This window comes from Eurosta solidaginis, chromosome 2 (assembly GCF_040869045.1).
Source record: "Eurosta solidaginis isolate ZX-2024a chromosome 2, ASM4086904v1, whole genome shotgun sequence".
Lineage (NCBI taxonomy): Eukaryota > Metazoa > Arthropoda > Insecta > Diptera > Tephritidae > Eurosta > Eurosta solidaginis.
In genome coordinates, this window is record NC_090320.1 from 25427175 (window position 1) to 25453114 (window position 25940).

At 36.2% G+C, this 25940-nt stretch overlaps 1 protein-coding gene across 13 annotated transcripts in view; it reads left to right on the forward strand.

Moving 5' to 3' along the window:
• The window catches only part of Hnf4 (Hepatocyte nuclear factor 4), a 112990-nt gene that overhangs the window by 16181 nt on the left and 70869 nt on the right, over positions 1-25940 (forward strand). For 5 of the 13 annotated variants that reach the window (XM_067764674.1, XM_067764679.1, XM_067764678.1 and 2 more), the window contains 2 exons: positions 8699-9447; positions 22711-22865. In XM_067764674.1, coding sequence (XP_067620775.1) covers positions 22778-22865 — 88 coding nt within the window. In that variant the 5' untranslated portion in view covers positions 8699-9447; positions 22711-22777. Of the gene's footprint in view, positions 1-8543; positions 9448-22710; positions 22866-25940 lie in introns of those variants that run through there. The other 8 variants (XM_067764684.1, XM_067764676.1, XM_067764683.1 and 5 more) reach the window with 2 other exon arrangements.

Genomic DNA, 25940 nt, shown 5'->3' on the forward strand with positions numbered 1-25940 from the left:
TGAGTTGTTTTTTTTTTCAACTTGGTTTACAGTTTCATTTAAACTCATTGCGAAAAATTTCAAAATAAAAACACAAACGTGAATAGCTTTGTAAATAAAAAAGTTTACAATATCATTGAAAATGTTTAAAAGTAAAGTTAAATATTAGTACTAAGTTAGTGTAAATAATTACAGTAATGAGTTACGAAACCCAGTGAACAAACACGAAAAATAAAAATTGAAAATGTGGAAAATTTTGTAGTGTTATATTCAAATCTAGAGACTTCTCCTAAAATCGAGCGCCTAAAAGTATGCAAAAATGTGTCACCTGAAAGTATGCTACAAGTAAGTTAGCTATAGTAACAGTAATGAACATTGTAAATTTTACAAAGTAGCGCAACTAACAGCTGATCGGTGAAAATTCGCACATTCACACGCACAGTTCTCGACTCAGTTTCAAAACAACACTTTAGATTATTTAATTCAAATTTTATAGTGAGATAATCCTCACAAATTTATGTATACAGAATATATATGGCGTTTTTGTTGTTATTAAAACAATAGTTTTATTTATATTAAAGCTTTTATCATTTTTTTTTAACTTTGAAAAATCTCCGAACACCATTCCTTCATTATATGACATTCGACTGCCTAGTCCACTGCCTTCCACTCAATTCGCAACATAACCTCTACTTAAGCTGCCAAACTATATAGTAAACAATGGTAATGAAGCCGGTTTTTTAAAACATCAATAAGTGTCCATTACGATGAATTTTTCTTAGAAGATGCATGCGAAAAAGTTTGTATTCTCTCTTTCGCTCTATCACCTCCACTTTCTCAAGCATTCTCATGGTCATCTACATCTTTCTGTCTCTGCTTCTTATGCCCGGTAGAACACGTTCTATCACCTAAGCTACTATCCCACTGCTTCCTTTTTTTTTTGGACGTTGTCGCTGCCCTCTTGTAGCCCAGTGAAACCAGGCTATTCCTGCTCATATGTCCACGCAACGTAGGACCGCCGTTAAGCATAACGCCAGGGAAGGGGAAGACGATTTTATCGCCTCTACTTCGCATGCGCATTTCTTTGCACGGTCAAAAATTTTAGTTTTTTCGCGGGTTCGAATCGAGCTCAAGGCCTAACAATAATTTTTTTTTTTTTTATCATTATTATTGTTATGATAAATTTTTTCTTAATTTTTCTTAATCTTAGCAGCGGCGCCTAAACGTTGCCGATGAAGGAATTTAGCAGTTCCCGAAATGGATCTATACAACGAGCTTTGGCAGTTGTCTAAAATTTTTTCTTTCTTCTATTCTAATTTAAAAATTTTTTCAATTAAGAAAAAATTTATCATAACAATAATAATGATAAAAAATTATTGTTAGGCCTTGAGCTCGATTCGAACCCGCGATCTTAAAATCAGTAGGCCGATATAACAACAAAAATTGTTAATACATCCCAGAGCACGGGGAAAAAAGTGTCAATAAAATATGACACTATGGCAGCATTGCCAACAAACAAGTCCAATTTTCACAGCTATTCTGCAACAGATGTCGCAGTGTTGTGAATATCAATTGGCACGAACCAGAATAGAAGTAGGATTAATGAAGACAAACAAAAAACCGCTGTGGTGGCTGAATGGTTATAGCAGCGGCGCCTAAACGTTGCCGATGAAGGAATTTAGCAGTTCCCGAAATGGATCTATACAACGAGCTTTGGCAGTTGTCTAAAATTTTTTCTTTCTTCTATTCTAATTTAAAAATTTTTTCAATTAAGAAAAAATTTATCATAACAATAATAATGATAAAAAATTATTGTTAGGCCTTGAGCTCGATTCGAACCCGCGATCTTAAAATCAGTAGGCCGATATAACAACAAAAATTGTTGATACATCCCAGAGCACGGGGAAAAAAGTGTCAATAAAATATGACACTATGGCAGCATTGCCAACAAACAAGTCCAATTTTCACAGCTATTCTGCAACAGATGTCGCAGTGTTGTGAATATCAATTGGCACGAACCAGAATAGAAGTAGGATTAATGAAGACAAACAAAAAACCGCTGTGGTGGCTGAATGGTTATAGCAGCGGCGCCTAAACGTTGCCGATGAAGGAATTTAGCAGTTCCCGAAATGGATCTATACAACGAGCTTTGGCAGTTGTCTAAAATTTTTTCTTTCTTCTATTCTAATTTAAAAATTTTTTCAATTAAGAAAAAATTTATCATAACAATAATAATGATAAAAAATTATTGTTAGGCCTTGAGCTCGATTCGAACCCGCGATCTTAAAATCAGTAGGCCGATATAACAACAAAAATTGTTAATACATCCCAGAGCACGGGGAAAAAAGTGTCAATAAAATATGACACTATGGCAGAGCATTGCCAACAAACAAGTCCAATTTTCACAGCTATTCTGCAACAGATGTCGCAGTGTTGTGAATATCAATTGGCACGAACCAGAATAGAAGTAGGATTAATGAAGACAAACAAAAAACCGCTGTGGTGGCTGAATGGTTATAGCAGCGGCGCCTAAACGTTGCCGATGAAGGAATTTAGCAGTTCCCGAAATGGATCTATACAACGAGCTTTGGCAGTTGTCTAAAATTTTTTCTTTCTTCTATTCTAATTTAAAAATTTTTTCAATTAAGAAAAAATTTATCATAACAATAATAATGATAAAAAATTATTGTTAGGCCTTGAACTCGATTCGAACCCGCGATCTTAAAATCAGTAGGCCGATATAACAACAAAAATTGTTAATACATCCCAGAGCACGGGGAAAAAAGTGTCAATAAAATATGACACTATGGCAGCATTGCCAACAAACAAGTCCAATTTTCACAGCTATTCTGCAACAGATGTCGCAGTGTTGTGAATATCAATTGGCACGAACCAGAATAGAAGTAGGATTAATGAAGACAAACAAAAAACCGCTGTGGTGGCTGAATGGTTATAGCAGCGGCGCCTAAACGTTGCCGATGAAGGAATTTAGCAGTTCCCGAAATGGATCTATACAACGAGCTTTGGCAGTTGTCTAAAAAATTTTTTCTTTCTTCTATTCTAATTTAAAAATTTTTTCAATTAAGAAAAAATTTATCATAACAATAATAATGATAAAAAATTATTGTTAGGCCTTGAGCTCGATTCGAACCCGCGATCTTAAAATCAGTAGGCCGATATAACAACAAAAATTTTAGTTTTTTCTTAAAACCTTTTCACTGTTTATTTTAAGCTGGTATAGTTTTAAAACCACTAAATAGTTTTAAGCAATTTTTAAGACTTCTTGATTTTAATTTTAGTGCATATAATTGAAAAATAAAAATTTCGATGAAAAGTTTAAAATTAAAACCAAAAAGTTTTACCCGTAACGCGTTTTTAAATTTTTGATATACATATATGATAAATTATGCTAGGATAAAACCAATTTTTAATATACATACTTGAGTTTAAATTTTATTCTCGAAGTTTGAAAAATGAAAATTTTTTGGACTTAAATTTAAACTAAAATGTTTCAATGCAAAACCAATGATACGAGCTCGTTTCGTTTTAAACTTTGCAAGGTCTGCGAAGGGTGTGCATGGATGTAAGTATGATGATGATGTGACATCCGCCCGCATCAAGGTGGACAAGGGTTAAGGGCCCCGACCTCTCGTCCTGAGCTAGCTGGGGGACATTCCACCTTGATTGCGCAAAGGGGCGGATTCACCTTCTAACAGGTGTACGTTACAATTATTATTAATATGCATAGAATTTGGTCAATTATATAGACCAAAAAGTTTAGGATTTAAAACAAAATTTTCAACCGTGTGCGCTCCCTTTCAGCATCCCTCAATCGCGTCGTAACTATTAAGGCCAATATGTTGACAAGAGTCCAACAATCTATGTATTAGCATATAAGGGAAACTAAATTTCTTGTGGAACTCTGTGCACAGTGATTGCTCGTCGTAAAAACGAGGGAGCGAAACATTACTAATTTTGCGTTTTCCCGTTCGGAGGGACTCAATATTTGCGTGAGGTGGAAATTAAGTTCGCCGTGTTTCCGCTCATACCATTTCACTATATTTCGAACTAACGTGATGGTTTAGCGCGCTTTCCTCGATTTCTCCCACCGTTCTTGACATTCAACAATTGTTTGTGACGCTGCGCTATTCTTGGCGTCGGCCATAAAGATCGTCCGTTTCCCTTGACAGCAGATCTACTGGACTGAACAAGGATAGGGTCCTCGGACACCATCCTGTAAGCTCTGCACCTACCCCTACCTCTGCCTTCCACCTCTACCTTAGGATTTATGTAGCCGCTCAAACAAGCGAAAGAGAAATCCAAAGAACATACATATCACGCGCTCTTGCGGTAAACTTTTTTTCGGAAATTATGGGCTAAGTCGGGCCAAGCTTAGTTCTCATTCGACTAAAATATCGAAGATGGATTGCATGCATGCTAGACACGTTACGAAGGTTTCATTCGCAATTAATGTGTTTATGAAAGTGCAAAGCCGGTAAATTCGCTCTAAAGTTTATCCAATCATGGTGACAACAATAATCAGCATCTATCTTCAGATGTTAAAATATATAATAACGAGTCGGACCCGTGCGAATCTTGCGCAACCAATATCAAATATATCAAATATCAACAGAAATCAGCTGTTCTATGAATCAATTAAATATTTTTAAATAATAAATTTGCGCTGCCATCTGGAGTAGGGGAAGTGACTGCCGTTAATGCAGTGCAAATATTTACAATAGTGCCATAGTACAAATAGATTTCTTTGTGTGCACTACGACCAAAATTACCCAAAGCTCGCTTATAGCCCGAATCTCCATCTTTACAACCAAAACTTTATTTATAGATTTGGATTCCAAATAAGAGCGAAAAAGCGACCCGTACATAAAACCAGCAATTAGAAATAATATGTATGATATTCGTAAGCCTTTAACAAGTCATACCAAAAATTTAGCAGGAATGCCACATTCTTCGATCTCACCGAAAATTCGGATATTGGATCGAAAGTATAATAAGACCGAACGTTCTACTTCCGTTTGCCGAGAATGTAGAATATTTTCAAGCTTATTAAACTTAACGCTAGTGATAAATAGGATCATGCTCAGAATTTTTTTAGAATTTGGTTCATTAACTACCCATCTCAATAGAAGTCCAATTGATTGATAGCTAGGATAGACCGTTAGAAACTATCGTCATATTGAACTGGATTCTGAAATGGTGTTCTTAAAAAACAATCTCAATAGGTTTTAATAAAATTTTGGCATTAGGCATTTCTAAACCAAATTTTTATATAGAACGAACTCTCAGAAAATTCTGAAACACGAATATTTCTGCACACACACTGTATAGCAACTTCTTTTAATAATGGTCATAATATGGCACGATACACATACATAACTACGAAGAGATTCAAACTGAGTTTCTTCTAAGGTTTGTGTTTCGAGGATCATTTTTGAAATTTATATAGATCAGATTTCTTAATAAGAAGAACATTATTGTTGTTGTTATTAAACATTCACAGTCGACCAAAGCTCTTGCCAAAATTCGTTACATCTCTATTATTATATACTCCGTATGTATGTGATGACGTATGCATGTGTAAGTGATATGGAGAAACTAAAAAAAAAAATACTGAATTTATTTAAACGTTTATATGGCGTGATAAAAGCAGTAAAATTGGTCATTTGAATTGGCAACGACAATTACAGTACATACATATGTATATATTATATGCAACAACTGAGAACACTTGTTGATTTGTCAACAAATTTCCGGTTTATGTAAGAGCAATGCATATAGAAATTTGTTTATCTAAGAGAATATTTTTAATATCATATATGTATCTATGTACATATATATAATGTATTTAGTCATTTTAATGACAATGAGAATATATAAAGTAAGTAGGGACCATATAGTCTGAGCTTAAAACAACGTCGACCAAAGCAGCTATCTAAAATCACCTATGTGGGCATATTAGAGATAAGAAATTTTGTTTCTCAATCTAACATTCTATCTATTACCCAGTCGATGCAAAGAGTTCACTTTCTTGCTGCAGCCTACATCGAAACTAGACTCAATTTAACCTTGACTTTTATAGTGCTTCTGCTGAAATTCAGACACGATAGATTAATAATAGCTTTGGAATTGGAATTTATACGAAAATAGAACGATTTCGAAACCAGTCCCGAGACATTCTTGAAATTTTCCGAAAGCAATCCCAAATTCTAAAATAAACCCGAAAAGATCAAGAGAAAGTTCTGACATTATTTCAAACACAATCCCTAAACAGTACCGAATTGATCACTAAAACAGTCCCGATATCGTCTCTGAAATGATCCGAAAATAGTCCTTAGAAGATACCGAAAATATCAAGAAATTTCATGAAAATAGTTTCCAAACTATCCAAAAACAATCCCAAAATTTCTCGGATTATCCCGAATGAAAATTAATATAAATTTTTTGTATTTAAGTGAAAGAAAAATAAATAAAATACAATAAAATATACCAAAATAAAGTAACAAAAAAAAAAAAAATAAACAAAATAATATAAAAAAAAATTAAGTAAAACAAAGTGACATAAAAAATTTAAAATTAAAAAATAAAACTAAATTAAACAAAACAATATGAAAGGAAATAAAATAAAACAATTAAATTAAATTAAATTAAATTAAATTAAGTTAAATCAAATTAAGTTAAAGAAAATAAATTAAAATTAAATGAAATACAAGAAAATAAAATTAAACAACATAAAAAATAGCACTAAAAATTATAAAAATAAGATAAAAAATAAAAAATTTTATTAAACAAAAAAATATAAAAAAAAAAAACAAAATAAATAAAAAATAAAATGAAAGGAAAGAAAATTGAAGAAAATAGAATAAAATAAAATAAGATAAAATAAAATAAACTGAAATAAAATAAAATACAATAAAATAAAAGAAACTAAAATACAATAAAATAAAAGAAAATAAAATGAAAGAAAATGAAATAAAATAAAATAAAAGTAAGTAAAATAAATTAAAATTAAATGTGATAATATAATAAAATAAAAACAATCAAATAAGCTGAAACAAAATATAATAATATAAATTAAAATAAAATTAAATGAACTAAAATAAGATAAAATAAAATAAAATAAAATAAAATGAAATAAAATAAAATAAACTGAAAAAATATAATAAAATAAATCAAAACAAAATAAAGGGAAATAAAACAAAATTAAATTAAATTAAAAAAATGAATTATGATAAAATTGGTAAAGTAAAATAAAATATAATAAAATAAATCAAAACAAAATAAGAGGAAATAAAACAAAATTAAATAAGATAAAATAAAATAAGATAAAAGAATAATTAAAAATATAAAATAAAATAAAATAAAGTAAAATAAATAAAAAAATAATAATCTATATATAGTGTACATTTGATTGTCACTCCATAACTCGAGAACGGCTCGACAGATTGCCATGAAGTTTTTAGGAAAGATACAGGAAGGAGAGATGATGGTTAGTTGATTTTGAAATCCCAAATCGGTTTAGCCATATATATATAAAAATCAAATTCTGTGTGTGTGTGTGTTCACTATGGAAACGTATTTCCCACACATCAATCATCACCAAATTTTGGTTATGGGTTCCTTCGATCAACGGGAAGGTTTTAGGCTAAAAATAATTTCGATATATAAAAGGGGCGTGGCACCTCCCATACAAATGGAATCTTTATTAATGCATAACTTTGAAGGTATACATGCCAGAAAATTGAAATTCAGTAAGGAGTTATATGAGGTCAATCCCTAACACCACCAAGAAAAGGCGGAATTGGGAAAAAGGGGGCGTGGAACCTCCCATTCAAATGGAATATTTGGTACTGCATAACTTTGAAGGTATACATGCCAGAACATTGAAATTCAGTAAGGAGTTATATGAGGTCAATCCCTAACACCACCAAGAAAATTCGGAATTGGGAAAAAGGGGGCGTGGAACCTCCCATTCAAATGGAATCTTTGGTACTGCATAACTTTGAAGGTATACATGCCAGAACATTGAAATTCAGTAAGGAGTTATTTGAGGTCAATCCTTAACACCGCCAAGAAAATATGGAATTGGGAAAAGGGGGGCGTGGCACCTCCCATACAAATGGAATATATTATACTGCATATATCTGGATGTCGTAATGGTAGGATAATTAAAATTGGTAAGGAGCTATGTGACGTTAAGTCTTAAAACCTCCAGTAAAATGTGGAATGGGGAAAAACTATGTCTGGCGTACAAACTTAAGTTATTTTAACACCTAAAGTTTGACTGCATTATTGAGTTTAGCTGTTATTCCTTTTGGACGTTTAGTAATCTGCCGCTGTTAAAAAAATTGTTTAGCTTCAGTCTATCTACATCTTCTATAAAAATCAAATTCTGTGTGTGTGTGTTCCCTATGAAAACGTGTTTGCTATACTTCGATCATCACCAAATTTTAGCTCGAGGTTCCTTCGTTCAAGACGAAAGTTTTTCATATTTCAGAATTAAGAATTTTTAATTTAAATGTTTTTGTTTTTTGGCTATGCGAAAGAACTGTCTTAGCTCCCAAAAATGATCATGTTAACAACATCAATGATCGCTTTCAAAATCAATTTCCTGGTGAAGTGACGAAATATAAATCGATTGACCCAGTTACAGATGAAGATAAAATTGTGAATTATCCAAATGAATTTCTATACTCCTTAGAACCAAAAGGAATGCCTGCGCATATATCAACTTTGAAAATTGGCTAACCAGTCATGCTTCTTCGGAATGTAATCAAAGCAACAATCATCAGCGGTAAAAGCAAAACAATAATATAAAATAAGATACAATAAGATACAAGAATAAAATGTTTTAACAGAAAATTTCACCAAATATGGGTACAAAATTCAATTCAATTTACAGAACAATAAATTAAATTATCAACAAACAAAACAGAAAAAATAACGCAACATCCATTCGATCTCGGGCGTTACAACGTGCGCCTGGTAAAGCTAGTATAATATAAAATAAAGTTAAATTAAGTTAACAAATAAAATAAAATATATTTATAAAACAAAATATAACAAAAAAATTAAATAAAACCAATATCAATTGAAGTAAAAGAAATATCAATAAAATAAAAGAAAAGAAAAAACAACATCAAATAGGATAAAAAATAACAAAATAAAATAAAAACAAACCTGCAGGCTTAATTTACCAATAAAAAGAAATAAACTAAAGATAAATTAACCGAGAACATATCCAAATAACCTCAAAGCACACCATTTATGTAAATGTTCTCGAAGTGTTGTAAAAATCCGCAAATAGTTCCGAATACTCGTATATTAAAAAAACGGAAAGAAAACCCCATAAAAATCACAAGCTAGTTTGCTCCCAGAGAAATGACTACCCAACCAGCAAATCGCTGGCGTCGACGATATCAACTTTTGTGCAACTGACGCATCGAGAAGGTGAGTGTCCATAAGAAACTTAAGGAATTCCTCGCCCCCATTGCCTAACTAACATGATTGCTTTCAGGTGACCCTAGTAAGGTTTCACTATGGTAATTTTTCTGAGCGTCTCAGGGAAATCTATGCAGGTTTTCACGTTTCCGCACAAGCTTCTCCAAGAGTTCTGCTGGGTTTTCCCCTATTCTCCATTATAAATATTCAGCCACACACTTTTAGAGTTCCGATTCAGAGATCCGTTTACGACACCAGGTTGAAAACCGTCTATGTACTATGTACCACTCTAGTAGAGCTAAACGTCTTCATATTGTATTGCAGTGAGTCCCCTTATTAACTGCTGGATTTTTGAGATTTGTTGAACTGTCTGGTTGGCTGATTGAATTTGACAAAAACAAAATAAAATAATTAAAAAAAAAAAATCAAGTTAAACGGTTTTATTGAAAACAGTACTTACATCAAGTAATAATAATACTAAAAGCTAGAAAATAGGTAGGTCCTAGGTACTAGTCATCACACTCCTCATCAATCTAGGGCGTTGATCAGACAATTAAATAAAAGCGTTGGGCCCGTGAAATTCCTAGAAATGTGAGGCGTAGCATAACCTGATTAAGGTTCAGTTGGTGTTACTTATGACTATCAATAGAAATTTGACGCGGTCAACGCGTTTATTTAATTGTCTGATCAACGCCATAGATTAATGAGGAGTGTGATGACTAGTACCTAGGACCTACCTAACTATTTTCTAGCTTTTAGTGTTATTATTACTTCACTACTTCACTACTGTTTTCAATAAAACCGTCTAACTTAAACATTTTTTTGTAATTATTTTATTTTCAAGTTTTTAGTCTTTATTTAATTGCCGACTATTTCTCATTCAATTTAGTTCATTTAGTGACTTATTTACAGTTACAATCTAAGTCCTCAATACATAATCCTTCCAAAGACTTTACTCGACTCTGCGCAACGTATGCTTGTCCCTTCTCGAACTCCAAAATATTTTGATGTCACTTCTACCGGACTGTATGTAATATTTGTTCCAAATATGAGCCAAATCGGACATCATAGGTCGCTTTCTATTCATGTATGTATTATGTGTTCCAAATATGGACACAATCAGACCACAAATACGATTGTTTTGAACGTCTCGATCCTTGCGCCACCTAGCAGCGCTTTTTTTCATACATCGCTTTCTATTGTTGTATGTATTATGTGTTCCAAATATGAGCCAAATCGGGCCACAAAAACGATTTTTTTGAATATCTCGATCCTTGCGCCACCTAGCGGCGATTTTTTTTTATACTCAGTTGAGCAGAGCTCACAGAGTATATTAAGTTTGATTGGATAACGGTTGGTTGTACATATATAAAGGAATCAAAATAGATATAGACTTCCATATATCAAAATAATCAGGATCCAGAAAAAATTTGATTGAGCCATGTCCGTCCGTCCGTCCGTCCGTCCGTCCGTCCGTCCGTTAACACGATAACTTGAGTAAATTTTGAGGTATCTTGATGAAATTTGGTATGTAGGTTCCTGAGCACTCATCTCAGATCGCTATTTAAAATGAACGATATCGGACTATAACCACGCCCACTTTTTCGATATCGAAAATTTCGAAAAACCGAAAAAATGCGATAATTCATTGCCAAAGGCGGTTAAAGCGATGAAACTTGGTAGATGGGTTGACGTTATGACGCAGAATAGAAAATTAGTAAGATTTTGGACAATGGGCGTGGCACCGCCCACTTTTACAAGAAGGTAATTTAAAAGTTTTGCAAGCTGTAATTTGGCAGTCGTTGAAGATATCATGATGAAATTTGGCAGGAACGTTACTACTATTACTATATATGTGCTAAATAAAAATTAGCAAAATTGGATGAAGAACACGCCCACTTTTTAAAAAAATTTTTTTTTAAATTCAAATTTTAACAAAAAATTTAATATCTTTACTGTATATAAGTAAATTAAGTCAAAATTCAACTCCAGTAATGATATGATGCAACAAAATACAAAAATAAAAGAAAATTTCAAAATGGGCGTGGCTCCGCCCATTTTCATTTAGTGTGTCTAGAATACTTTTAATGCCATAAGTCGAACAAAAATTTACCAATCCTTTTGAAATTTGGTAGGAGCATAGATTCTATGACGTTAACTGTTCTCTGTGAAAATGGGCGAAATCGGTGGAAGCCACGCCCAGTTTTTATACACAGTCCACCGTCTGTCCTTCCGCTCGGCCGTTAACACAATAACTTGAGCAAAAACCGATATATCTTTACTAAACTTAGCCCACGTACTTATCTGAACTCACTTTATCTTGGTATAAAAAATGGCCGAAATCCGACCATAACCACGCCCACTTTATCGATATCGAAAATTACGAAAAATTAAAAAAATGCCATAATTCTATACCAAATACGAAAAAAGGGATGAAACATGGTAACTGGATTGGTTTATTGACGCAAAATATAACTTTGGAAAAAACTTTGTAAAATGGGTGTGACACCTACCATATTAAGTAGAAGAAAATGAAAAAGTTCTACAAGGCGAAATCAACAGCCCTTGGAATCTTGGCAGGAATACTGTTAGTGTTATTGAATATATAAATAAATTAGCAGTACCCGACAGATGATTTTCTGGATCACCTGATCCACATTTGGTCGATATCGCGAGAACGCCTTCACATATACATCTAAGGGCCACTCGCTTTTAAAACCCTCATCAATACCTTTAATTTGATATCCATATCGTACAAACACATTCTAGAGTCAACCCTGGTCCACCCTAATGGCGATATCTCGAAAAGGCGTGCACCTATAGACCTAATGCCCACTCCCTCTTAAAATGCTCAGTAACACATTTCGTTTGATACCCATATCGTAAAAACATTCTAGAGTCACCCCTGGCCCACCCTAATGGCGATATCTCGAAAAGGCGTCCACCTATAGACCTAATGTCCACTCCCTCTTAAAATGCTCAGTAACACCTTTCCTTTGATACCCATATCGTACAAACATTCTAGAGTCACCCCTGGCCCACCCTAATGGCGATATCTCGAAAAGGCGTCCACCTATAGACCTAATGCCCACTCCCTCTTAAAATGCTCAGTAACACCTTTCGTTTGATACCCATATCGTACAAACATTCTAGAGTCATCCCTGGCCCACCCTAATGGCGATATCTCGAAAAGGCGTCCACCTATAGACCTAATGCCCACTCCCTCTTAAAATGCTCAGTAACACCTTTCGTTTGATACCCATATCGTACAAACATTCTAGAGTCACCCTTGGTCAACCTTTATGGCGATATCTCGAAAAGGCGTCCACCTATAGAACTGAGGATTACTCCCTTTTAAAATACTCATTACCACCTTTCATTTGATACCCATATCGTACAAACACATTCTAGAGTCACCCTGGCCCACCCTAATGGCGATATCTCGAAAAGGCGTCCACCTATAGACCTAATGCCCACTCCCTCTTAAAATGCTCAGTAACACCTTTCGTTTGATACCCATATCGTACAAACATTCTAGAGTCACCCCTGGCCCACCCTAATGGCGATATCTCGAAAAGGTGTCCACCTATAGACCTAGTGCCCACTCCCTCTTAAAATGCTCAGTAACACGTTTCGTTTGATACCCATATCGTAAAAACATTCTAGAGTCACCCTTGGTCCACCTTTATGGCGATATCTCGAAAAGGCGTTCACCTATAGAACTAAGGATTGCTCCCTTTTAAAATACTCCTTACCACCTTTCATTTGATACCCATATCGTACAAACACATTCCAGAGTCACCCCTGGCCCACCCTAATGGCGATATCTCGAAAAGGCGTCCACCTATGGACCTAATGCCCACTCCCTCTTAAAATGCTCAGTAACACCTTTCGTTTGATACCCATATCGTACAAACACATTCTAGAGTCACCCCTGGCCCACCCTAATGGCGACATTTCGAAAAGGCGTCCACCTATAGACCTAATGCCCACTCCCTCTTAAAACGCTCAGTAACACCTTTCATTTGATTCCCATATCGTACAACTAGAGACACCCCTGGTCCACCTTTATGGCGATATCTCGAAACGGCGTCCACCTAGGGAACTAAGGATCACTCCTTTTCAAAATACTCATTAACAGCTTTCATTTGATACCCATATCGTACTAACATATTCTAGAGTCACCCCTGGTCCACCTTTATGGGGATTTCTCGAAAAGGCGTTCACCTATAGAACTAAAGCCCATTCCCTTTTAAAATACTCATTATCATCTTTCATTTGATACCCATATCGTACAAACACATTCTAGAGTCAGCCCTGGTCCACCTTTATGGCGATATCCCTAAATGGCGTCCATCCATAGAACTATGGCCTACTCTCTCTTAAAATACTCTTTAATACCTTCCATTTGATACACATGTCATACAACCACATTCCAGGGTTACCCTAGGTTCATTTTCCTACATGGTGATTTTCCTTATTTTGTCTCCATAGCTCTCAACTGAGTATGTAATGTTCGGTTACACCCGAACTTAGCCTTCCTTACTTGTTTCATATTACTTTTCATGTGTGTATTATGTGTTCCAAATATGAGCCAAATCGGACCACGAATACGAAATATTTCGATCCATGCGCCACCTGTCGGAGTTTTTTTCTTATTGTTGCATTGTCATCGGGTTCTGAACTATATTCCAAGTTTCAAGCTTGTAGCTTATCGGGAAGTTAGTTAAATTTAAATTACAAAATTCGTGCCGGCCAACCAGCCAGCCAGCCAGCCATCCTGCCAAGTCAAGCTAAATAAAACCGTTTAAAAACAAATGCAACTTTTACTTTCTGTGGAACGAGTATGCATGTGTGTAGTATATTTAAATAATCTCATTGTTGTACGATCGCTTGGATACACATTGAAATACGATCGATGCCACCTTCGCGTAGTAAATGATGTGTATAATGTAGAACCCACTTGAGATAAGAGTTTGTTATGGTAAATTTAGTCACATACAAAAACAATCATAATGAGTCAACTAATTTTTATCAACATACATACATATATTTATCGCATGTATGTGTATAGGCGCGTGTTTTTGTTTATCAGCATCATAAATGTTATGTCGATAACAATAAGTTTGTTGTTTTTATCAAAAAAAACCCTGCGTGAAAGTAAGTTTTATTTCATTTTAGATGTTTTTTGAAAATGACCACTACGGTGGCGCTTAACTGTCATTAATTTAAACTATTGGGATCTTAGATATACAATTTTTTTAAATTTTCTACTACAACCCAAAAGGTCACAAACTACACCATCAACTCAATTTTCCAAAAAGTCAAATGACCACCTTTGATGCACGATTTTTACCAACTTATTGCCTTCATGTTTGAACCGTTCAGCAGGTAGTCCGTCATCACCTACCGCATTGTTATTCTTTAGCCGCGATATTGTCATTCTCTCCTCGAGTGACGGGACGTGAATATATTGCATCATAAGCGATTGGCTATCAGATTCGTTATCGCTTCGCTGTCTACCAATCAGCAGGCATTTGAAGCTGCTGACGGCCACGCCATTCTGAGTCACGTTTTTCCTTCCCCCGAATACACCGCGCCCCATAGACAGCGTACTTTTTTTTCGAAGGATCGCGTTGTTTTGGCGTGCTGACTGGAGACCTATTTTGTCCGCGGCGATGTTATGTAATGAGAGATAAATGTGCTCCCACTGCTTGGCTACACTGTTACTGTGTACACTTTATTCGCTGCACAGAGGCGTGGGCTAATCTGGCTGCCGAATCGATATTTGGGTCTCGTAGTGTGCCCGCATTCAGGATACTGAAGCCATGCCTACTTGCGATCACGACTACATCGATTTGGTTTCGTGTTCTTCGATCAGAACACAGCCAAGTAGCATGGTGCTTTTATATGCTGGAACGTGGTACAGGAGATGAACATATTTCGAGCCGTGGTGAAGTCAATAAGCCTCAATACGTTGGGAGATGCTGAATTTTCCGACTGTTGGTCACAAGATCTCTTCCCAACACCGGCGTTAAATCACCAAGCATGTTTTTTTATGTATTTTATAGTTTTTCAAAGTAGGAGTTCTTAATGCGGATCTCGACTCATTCACAGTGCATTTGTCTCCTTATTGTACTTCTGTCCATATCATCGTATTAGTAAGCGTCGCAAGGGGTCACTGCTTTTTCCCGTGCATCGCGCTTCCCGAACGGTGGTTGCGTGGGCCTTTGCCTTAAGAAGAGCATCAACCAGCCAAAACAGCCGGGAATTGGTACCTTCTGCACCGGCAATAAGATAATGTGTCTCCTTCAAGAGTCTATAACACTGTTGAGTACAACGCTTTAAATACTTCCCACTTAAACTAACTCTACTATATTACGCGTCCTCCTCAACCTCTGAATCGGTGGCGCAGCTCGAACAAAAAGTATTAGCTGAAGCATAGCCATATGTTTTGCTAGGGAAGAAGTCGCAGCTTGCTTGATTTCTAAAGTGTGGGTAGTTCGAAATTTTTTAAGACTTAGCTCGAAGTCAAATTTGCTTCGCTACTTTGCTAAGCCGCTGGTCGGACAGCTACCACTTATACCTCTCACGTAGCTTTATACGCGGTGTTCATTGTGGGAAGAACTCTCTGACTAAGAGCTCTGGTCTAGGGATGGATCAAAATTTGAAGACAAAAAAAGAGAGCTGGCGTCTATGGGCCGAACTTCAAGAAAGCAAACCCTATGGGATACTACCCCATTATTATTCAGGCAGAAATCCAAGTTTGCTGTAGAGAACGTCCACGAAAAGTTTTATCCTCGAGGAGTATCCTCATTATGTCAGACAGCCAGGCAGCCTTACGTGCCGTTCAGTCTCAGAATGCATTGGAATCCTAAATGATCTGGGTGCCAAAAATGAAATTTTGTTATGACAGATTCTCGGGCATCAAGAACGTGAAGTTATTGAAGAGGCAGACTACCTAGCCAAGCAGAGTCCTATATCAGCATTCTATGAACCAAAGCTCGTCTTTGGGCACACAAAGGCTCACACTAGTGAAACCATAAGTAGCTGGAAAACAAAGCACTTCAGACAACAGTGGACTGAATCTCCAGGGCAAATTGTACTCCCACTGGGTGCTATACGGGTCAATGTAGTCTACTATATCACCTAAGTACGTTAATGTGCATATATCACTAGCACACCTTCGCCTCTACCCTTTCGCGTTTTTTCACGAGATTTTATTCCTGGTGCCAAAGTCCAATCATAATCGAATTGCACAATTAAAAGCAAAAATCGGTCATAAATTATATATATACGCTTGTACAGAGAAAGCTGTGCTAGATAGTTTTAGAAATATAGATTATCTGTAGGTTTTATAATTAAAATGCTCTAACTCATGTCTTGTCTTTTTGTATTGCATTTCCTATAATTATTAATTTAACAAAACCACAATAACAGTTTGTTGCAAAGGAAGTCAAATCCAAAGTATCCATAAATGAGGCATCCATACAAATCAGGAAGTTAGGGAGAGGGGGGGGGGGGGGGGGGCTGAATATTGTCTATAAGGCTGTTTTCTTCTGAAAATGCCCCAAAAGTAAGTGTCTAGTACTCAAGCGCATCCCTTTTCAGACATTGAACTGCCGATAATTTCAATATCGGTCTTAATCAATGCGACCCATCATTCTTTGCGATCTCATATATTCTAATATATTCCAGTGTGGAAGACTGGAAGTTGGATACATTTTGTTGTTGTTGTTGTTCTTTTAACGATAAAGAAACATCCAGGGTTTTGGAGAGCGTTGTCGGCGTTTATTGTCCTTTGCCGAATGTGGGACCGGTACGTTCTGGTAACTAGCGTCATTGAGTTACCAGCCCGACCATTTCGGTACCCTTTTGGTATGACTACGTTGGAGGCAGGTGTTCAGCCCGATGATATCAATATCGTCAGCATACGCTAGTAAATGCACACTTTCATAGAATATTGTTCCAGAGCGGTTAGGTTATGCAGCTTGCATTATTTTCTCGAGCATAACATCAAAGAAATCGCACGATAGGGGGTCACCCTGTCTGATACGGCTCGGAGAGTTCTTTCCCAATTCTGACAGAGCTAATGGTGGTGCTGAAGATCATTCTTTGCACAGCCGTTTTCCGGGGAAACAAAATTCAGACATAGTGGCATCTAGGTAGCACCTTATCGTGCTGTCGAAGGCAGCTTTAAAATCGGCCAAGAAGTGATATGTGTAAATTTTTTTATCGCCTTTTTTGTGCAAAATTTGTCGCATAGTGATGGTAAATTTAGCAGATCTGAAGCCACACTTATAAGGTGCAATCAGGCCATTCACAGTGGGCTACAATACACTTGACAGGACCTTATATGCGATACTAAGAAGGCTAATTCCGCGATAGTTGGCGCAGTTTGTATAATCCCCCTTCTTGTAGACTGAGCAAAGGACACTCAGATTCCAATCGTCGGGCATGCGCTCGTTCCACCATATTTTGCATAGAAGTTGAAGTCGAACCCCCTTACAAAAAAAACCGATAGGTAAGCAGTTTGATAAGAAATAGGCATGATTGGCAAACACTTGTGAAATTCGATGTGTATTACAGGTGTACGTCTAGAAAACTAATGTTTCGATATCGGTTGTTCCCGGCAAAGTTTTTCTCAAAAAGTGCGAAATTATTTGTTTCTGGTAAAGTTAACTCTAGTGTGGTTTAACTTCAACCCGACCGAGCTCTAGTCAGAGGGGTTGAAGTTAAAGCAAACCAGAAAAAACTTCGCCGTAAACAACGGATTTCGAAACATTAGTTTTCTAGACGTACACCTGTAATATGAATCGATAACTCATCGATAACCTTTGTCATCGATAAAAATGTTTATAACACTTCCAAAACAAATCTATAATTCGTAGATGCCTCTTCGATAACACACTTATAACTTGTTAAAAACAAGTGAGTAACACGCCCATAACCAGTCGTTAAAAAACCGATAACTTAGCTGTAACAAGCCGTAAACACGCCATACGGGTTCGGTTCCGGCTTCGGTTCCGGTTTCGGTTGTGATATCTAGTCTTAAATTTCGTAGCCTCTCCCTTTCTTTTTTTTTTACCTTTTCCTTCGTTTTTCATTTTCCGCTACCTTTATTTCCTTCCCTTAATTTAACTTTCATTGCCTTTCGTTGGCTCATTATTATCATCCACATCATTATCGACATAATTATACACTTCTTTCTTTTTCTTAAATGTGGCATCACATTATAACATCACATCGTAACATCACACTTTCGTTTGCTGAGCATTTTTTATTTCTGTTGTTGTCCAATTTTTTCTCATTTCCATTACTTTTCAACTGTTTGCCTTTCGTTGGCTCATTATTATTATCCACATCATTATCGACATTATCAAACAGTTATACACTTCTTTCTTCTTCTTAAATGTGACATCACATTATAGCATCACATCATAATATCACATCATAACATCACATCCTTTCATTTGCTAAGCATTTTTTTACTTTCTGCCCTTGTTCTATTTTGTTCCTCATTTCCATTACTTTTCAACTTTTTGCCTTAAAACATTCTTCGTAATTTTTTGTTTCTTATTTCTTCTATGCTTAGACCTTTATTGAACCCGTCGTTTTAATCAAGCCGTAAGAGGTTTTAAATCGATTCTTCACTTGTTTAGCGATTTTTTAAATTTCTTGTTTTGGATGAGTGATTGCAATAAATTAAATGCGAAGGAATATTTAAAAATATACTAAAATCAAAAATAGAAATGCTAAGCAATGCACCGTTCTTTCAGCGTATTATATGAAAACCATAGCTTTGTTAACCTTCTCACCCGAGTTGAATGGGCCTCCATGAGTTATACTATATTTGTATTACATCCCCGTTGTTGTTTAGCTATTGGAACATGGTGTTTTTTTTTACACATTAACGCCCAAATTAAATCTGCTGATAGGAAATTATTCTCATTGTCATTTATTTATTAATTCATGACAAAATAAGGAACTAAACAAAAAAATTCCAATTTTTTTTAACTATCATACTAAGTTCAACATTACGCACTCCAATTAGTTTGTGAAGCGCTCAAGATGATGACCGTTGTTTATCGACACAGCAGCAGTAGGTTTCAGATACGTTCACACAATGTGTCTTCTGAATAGCATCTGACCTATTCGGGGTGTACTGTCAGCATTGCTTAGTAAAACGTGTAGCATCCATGCAGTATGTGAAAATTGGATACCACCATATTTCCCCTCCCATCTAATGGACACCACATACAAGCATATATATCCATTCATTTGGTCCACGACTCCCATGCCTCGGTTATAATTTATATTACACCAAAGTCGTACTTGTCCTTTAGGCTTTTTGTAGTCCAAATATGTTCCCATTGTAACGACGTTACTGCCTTCCCATCGCACCATTGTAATTTCGTTACTTTTGTCAAAGTGACAATCACATCTTCTCTAGAACACGTTTTGTTCATCTCTTTTATGTATATAAGGAGATACCTTTTTTTCTATTATCTCAAGTAAACGAATCACTTTAGATCGCATAAAGGGTGATAGTTGGTAAAAAAATTATCAAAATATACGATATGTTCCATTGGTATTGTAGATAACGAGCCAGACCCGTGCGCATCTTGCGCAACCAATATAAAAGTATATTATCAAATATCAAAAAAAAATCAGCTGTTCTATCAATCAAATAAAACTTACAGCTTGCGCTGCCATCTATCATATGGTAGCAACTGCCGGTAATGCAGTGCAAATATTCACAATAGTGCCATAGTACAAATAGATTTTTTGTGTGCTCACAATCGTTTAATTTTATACTCAGCGTGCTTTGCACACAGATCGCTATTAAAAATGAACGATATCGGACTATAACCACGCCCATTTTTTCGATATCGAAAATTTCGAAAAACCGAAAAAATGCGATAATTCATTACCAAAGACGGATAAAGAGATGAAACTTGGTAGGTAAGTTGACCTTATGACGCAGAATAGAAAATTATAAAATTTTGGACAATGGGCGTGGCATCGCCCACTTTTAAAAGAAGGTAAATTTAAATGTTTTGCAAGCTATAATTTGGCAGTCGTTGAAGATATCATGATGAAATTTGACAGGAAAGTTACTACTATCACTGTATATGTGCTAAATAAAAATTAGCAAAATCGGATGAAGAACACGCCCACTTTAAAAAAAAAATTTTTAAGTCAAATTTTAACAAAAAATTGAATATCTTTACAGTATATAAGTAAATTTTGCCAACATTCAAGTCCACTAATGATATGGTGCAACAAAATACAAAAATGAAAAAAATTTCAAAATGGGCGTGGCTCCGCCCTTTTTCATTTAATTTGTCTAGAATACTTTTAATGCCATAAGTTGAACAAAAATTTACCAATCCTTGTGAAATTTGATAGCTCCTATGACGATAACTGTTTTCGGTGAAAATGGGCGAAATCGGTTGAAGTCACGCCCAGTTTTTATACACAGTCGACCGTCTGTCCTCCCGCTCGGCCGTTAACACGATAACTTGAAAATCGATATATCTATACTAAACTTAGTTCACGTACCTTTCTGAACTCACTTTATCTTGGTAAAAAAAAATGGCGGAAATCCGACTATGACCACGCCCACTTTTTCGATATCGAAAATTACGAAAAATGAAAAAAATGCCATAATTCTATTCCAAATACGAAAAAGAAACTTGGTAACTGGATTGGTTTATTGACGCAAGCTATAACTTTAGAGAAAACTTTGTAAAATGGCTGTGACACCTACCATATTAAGTAGAAGAAAATGAAAAAGTTCTGCAGGGCGAAATCGAAAGCCCTTGGAATCATGGCAGGAATACTGTTTGTGGATTGTATATATAAATAAATAAGCGGTACCCGACAGATGGTGTTCTGGGTCACCCTGGTCCACATTTTGGTCGATATCTCGAAAACGCCTTCACAAATAAAACTAAGGGCCACTCCCTTTTAAAACCCTCATTAATACCTTTAATTTGATACCCATAACGTACAAACACATTATAGAGTCACCCCTTGTCCACCTTTATGGCCTTATCTCGAAAAGGCGTCCACCTATAGAACTAAGGCCCACGGCCTTTTAAATAATCATTAACATCTTTCATTTGGTATCCGTATCGTACAAACACATTCTAGAGTCACCCCTGGTCTACCTTTATGGCGATATCTCAAAAAGGTGTCCACCTATAGAACTAAGGCCCACTTCCTTTTAAAATACACATTAACACCTTTCATTTGATACCCATAACGTACAAACAAATTCTAGACCTCTGGTCCACCTCTATGGTGATATCTCAAGAAGACGTCCACCTATAGAACTAAGGCCCACTCTCTTTCAAATAATCATTAACAACTTCCATTTGGTACCCATATCGTACAAACACATTGTAGAGCCACCCCTGGTCCACCTTTATGGCGGTATCCCGCAATGGCGCCCACCTATAGAACTATGGCCCACTCCCTTTTAAAATATTCTTTAATACCTTCCATTTGATACCCATATCATACAAACACATTCTAGGGTTACCCTAGATTCATTTTCCTAAATGATGATTTCCCCCTATTTTGTCTCCAAAGCTCTCAGCTGAGTATGTCATGTTCGGCTACACCCGAACTTAGTCTTCCTTACTTGTTAACATATTATTTTAATAAAATATAAATAAACAAAAGCACTAAGACCAAAATTGCCCAAAGCTCGCTAATAGCCCCAATCTCCATCTTTACAACCAAAACTTTATTTATAGATTTGGATTCCACATAATAGCGAACAAGGAACCCGTACATAAAAACAGCAATTAGAAATAATATATATGATTTCGCTAGTAACGACTCGACTACGAGCTCAGCAAGCAAGCCCTTTGCCGGTTCTGTAGACTTAGCACAGGATACGTCAAAGGCACTGCTATGCTATGTTTTCTTTTTACATGTATACACATATGCACTTAAACTTTATATGGACTGGTATGTGCATAGCTTTATCTACACTTATGTCCTCAAAAACTAATTTTAACATAATGCTCTGCCATCTAGAAGTCATAAATGTATTTACTTTCTCAACTTCTTTCTATTTGAAGACGTGTTCTCATATGGGGACAATGGGTTGTAATGGGTTAAGCATTTTTAAACTACTCGATTACCTTCTTATTAACTTAGATCATAAAATTCTAATCATAAATTACATAATACCACTGAATAATGCCGTTTGTGTTAAATCTATACTATACTATATTGCCTTTTAACACTTTACAGCCATTTATAACGTTGGCTTGACCATCGAATGGCGTTCTGTTGATTTGCTTTGAGGCAATGCGAAAAAATGAAGGATCCGAACGAACTCAAAGAACACGACAATCTTGCAGCAATCAACAACATGGAGAATTTAGAAGGCGATTCAAATGACAGAGGTAAGTAGAAAAACTATGCTTTAAACATCAAGCAGTCACCCGCAGTTGCTTTTAATATTGCGTGTTTGTATGGGAACACAAAACACACTATTTTCTGTGAACACGGCTAACCTCGGGTTGACAAAAGAACATGAAAGTGAATAAGATTTTCAAAGCGGAAGTTAATAGAGTAAATAAAACAGACTACTTTGAATATCTACGCTTAAGTGGTAGTAGTAGTAGTAGTACGCATAAAATAAGTAGCAAAATGTGTGTCGTCAAAAGGTCAAATCAGATCACAGGCGAAGGTGAGTTACTGAGGAAACGCCAGTAAAAATTTTGGGTTTGTGGAAAATTTGTGTAAGTAATTACGAAAACGGAAATTAAAGGTAGTTTGAAGTTATGCAGCTATGAGTGAGTCTATGCCATAGACTCCTTAGCATAAAATGCTCTGTGTAGAATACACAACAGGAAGTAATTGTAACCTTTAACCTTGTTTTCCTGCAGGCAAAATGTAGCTCGCTCTGAATTTGAGCTAAATACGAAAGCATTAGAAAGCGCGATTTTGTATTTGAATATGAAGGGTGAATGTACTAGCCTCAAGAAAATCGCTTAGATCTTATAGATTTATATAGGCTTAGAGTCACTAGGCCATATTTAAGGTACATAAAAGTATTCTGAAAAACTCTGAAGCAAGAAAAATAGGAAAATAGTGGATTAATTATAGTGAAGCTCGGGTGATCAGAAAAGTTCGGTCCCTAACCCCTTGGAATATGAAGAATTATATGCGTACTGCTAGGCTGACTGATAAATTGATGTCGAAACTCCACCGATAAGTCTGGTAAAGATACCTGTGTCGCCGTACTGCCCCGAATACCTTAGTTCTCCTATTACCCTGCCGAATGCCACCATAATATCGTTACATACGTTAATACAGATTTAATAATCGTCCAAGCCTTCTCCGACTATCCTATTACACGTGTAGAGTAGACTTAGTTAGCCTTCTCTGTAATTCATTCAAAGTTGTTTTCCCTGTTTAAGTTTATTGTTCAACTCACTCCCCGAAGGCCTTAGGGAGTGTTATCGACGTTGATGGTACTTTGCCGGATGCAGATCCGGTACGTTCCGGTACCAACCCTGACCATCTCGGGAACGATTTGTTATGACCACATGCGATCTTCTAAGCCATCCCCCCATCCCCTTGATCCATGAGGAGTTCGGAGTCGCCAGAGCCTCGGCTGTTAATGAGACAGGATTCGCCACGGATAGGTGAGGTTGACAATTGGGTATGGAGAAGCTATATATTGCGCTGGCAAGCCCTAGAAAGGTTTGCGCTACACAAACCGTTGAATCTATTGGGTATTTTAGTCGCCTCTTACGACAGGCATACCTACCGCGGGTATATTCTAACCCCCTAACCCGCTGGGGGACCCATAAAATTGCTTAAATAAATTTTGGCAATCTGGAAACTGATTTGCTTTTAACCTAATCATTACAGCCGACGCACACTTTTATTTCTCCAGATTTTAACTAGGCCTAGCTTCAGTCAGCTTTGTCTGATTTAGCTATCGCTGCCCGGTCATCCATCGGGATATATACTTTCTGCATCTTACTAGACTGTGTGAGAATCTCTCCTGCTGCAGCATATCTTCTCATAATTGAAAGTAGGAACTTTAGTGCTCGACGACCAAATCACATAGCGCCCATCTATGGTGTTCTAACTTGCCAGTACTTGTTTTCAACTATTACTACTAGCATCACCAAATTAACTTGGTGTCTTCGCCAACGCTGAAGCTGTAGTTATAAAGCTCTCATTCTGCCTTTTCAGCCTTTCTTCTTAGCATTGCGTTTGTTCACGCCTTTCACTTTGTTGACTCCTGTGAGTTTGTTAATTGCTACTGTTTTTGTTGGGACTGGGCTCCCTGATTGCATAAAAACTTAATGGACAGGATACGACCAGGAAGATTTTTACTGACAAAGAATACTTAGGTATACACTTTACCACATGCAGGATATTGCTAAAGGAGCACGTCAAGCCAACGAAAGATAGCTGAATATACTAGGATGTCGGCACCTAGGCAAATCTGATCACCACATCTCCAACTACACGGAGCTAAGCGGCGCCAGTCAACGCTCCCTTTGGATAATCCACATCAGGTCTAGGATTATGACATAAAGGACTTAGTAGTCTCTATCACGTCCTCAAAATGGTTCGAATAAGAAGGTATCGGTCCGGACATGCAAGAGCATCTACATTTCAATGTAATGCAACGAGATTTCTTTTTTCGTATCCCGCCGTCGTCTCGAAGATGTGTGAACGCGCCGTAGGTTGAAAAGACACTACGAACCCGAATACGGTAGGTGTAAGTATATATAAACTTCGCCGGCCTTGGTACAGTGATTTTTGCAATCCGAAAAGTTCTTATCATTACCAAATATGTAGTCTTATCACTTGAGTAGGTACTCAAAATATTTTGATTTTCTGTTTTTGTTTTCCATGATCTAGCACCATAAAAACAACCACGCCCATTTTTCTTTCCAACAAGTACTGTGTAGATATGAGAATAACTTTACTAAGCATTTACTTATAAAAATTTATAAAGAGAAATTCCCATTTTGATGACTTTCATAGTTTGGGTTAGGAGATAAAGTTGTACCACCAAGAGTTTTGTTTAGGTATATATGTATATGTATCGTATACATACATATATTTCAACACATATGTAAGTAAGTATATTTACGCTCTAACTATTTATTCATTTGATTAACAAAAGCATCAGCGTCTTTGAGACGAGGTGCCTAAGCGATAACCCCAAACAAGTAATATGAAGATTATCACATTTTTTATTTCATGCACTGGAACACCAGATGATGCAGGCTATGTTAGGCATGTAGGTGGCTCAAATACTACGTATTACTTGTTTACAATCAAATCTTTATTAGGGTGGTAATATTTGAAAGTACGCTTTATTTTAGAACTCTAGATAGATATGATGTTGTGTGCATGCCTACTTGTTGTTGTTGTAGCAATAAGGACACTCCCCGAAGGTTTTGAGGAGTGTTATCGATGTTGCTGGTCCTTTGCCGGATACAGAT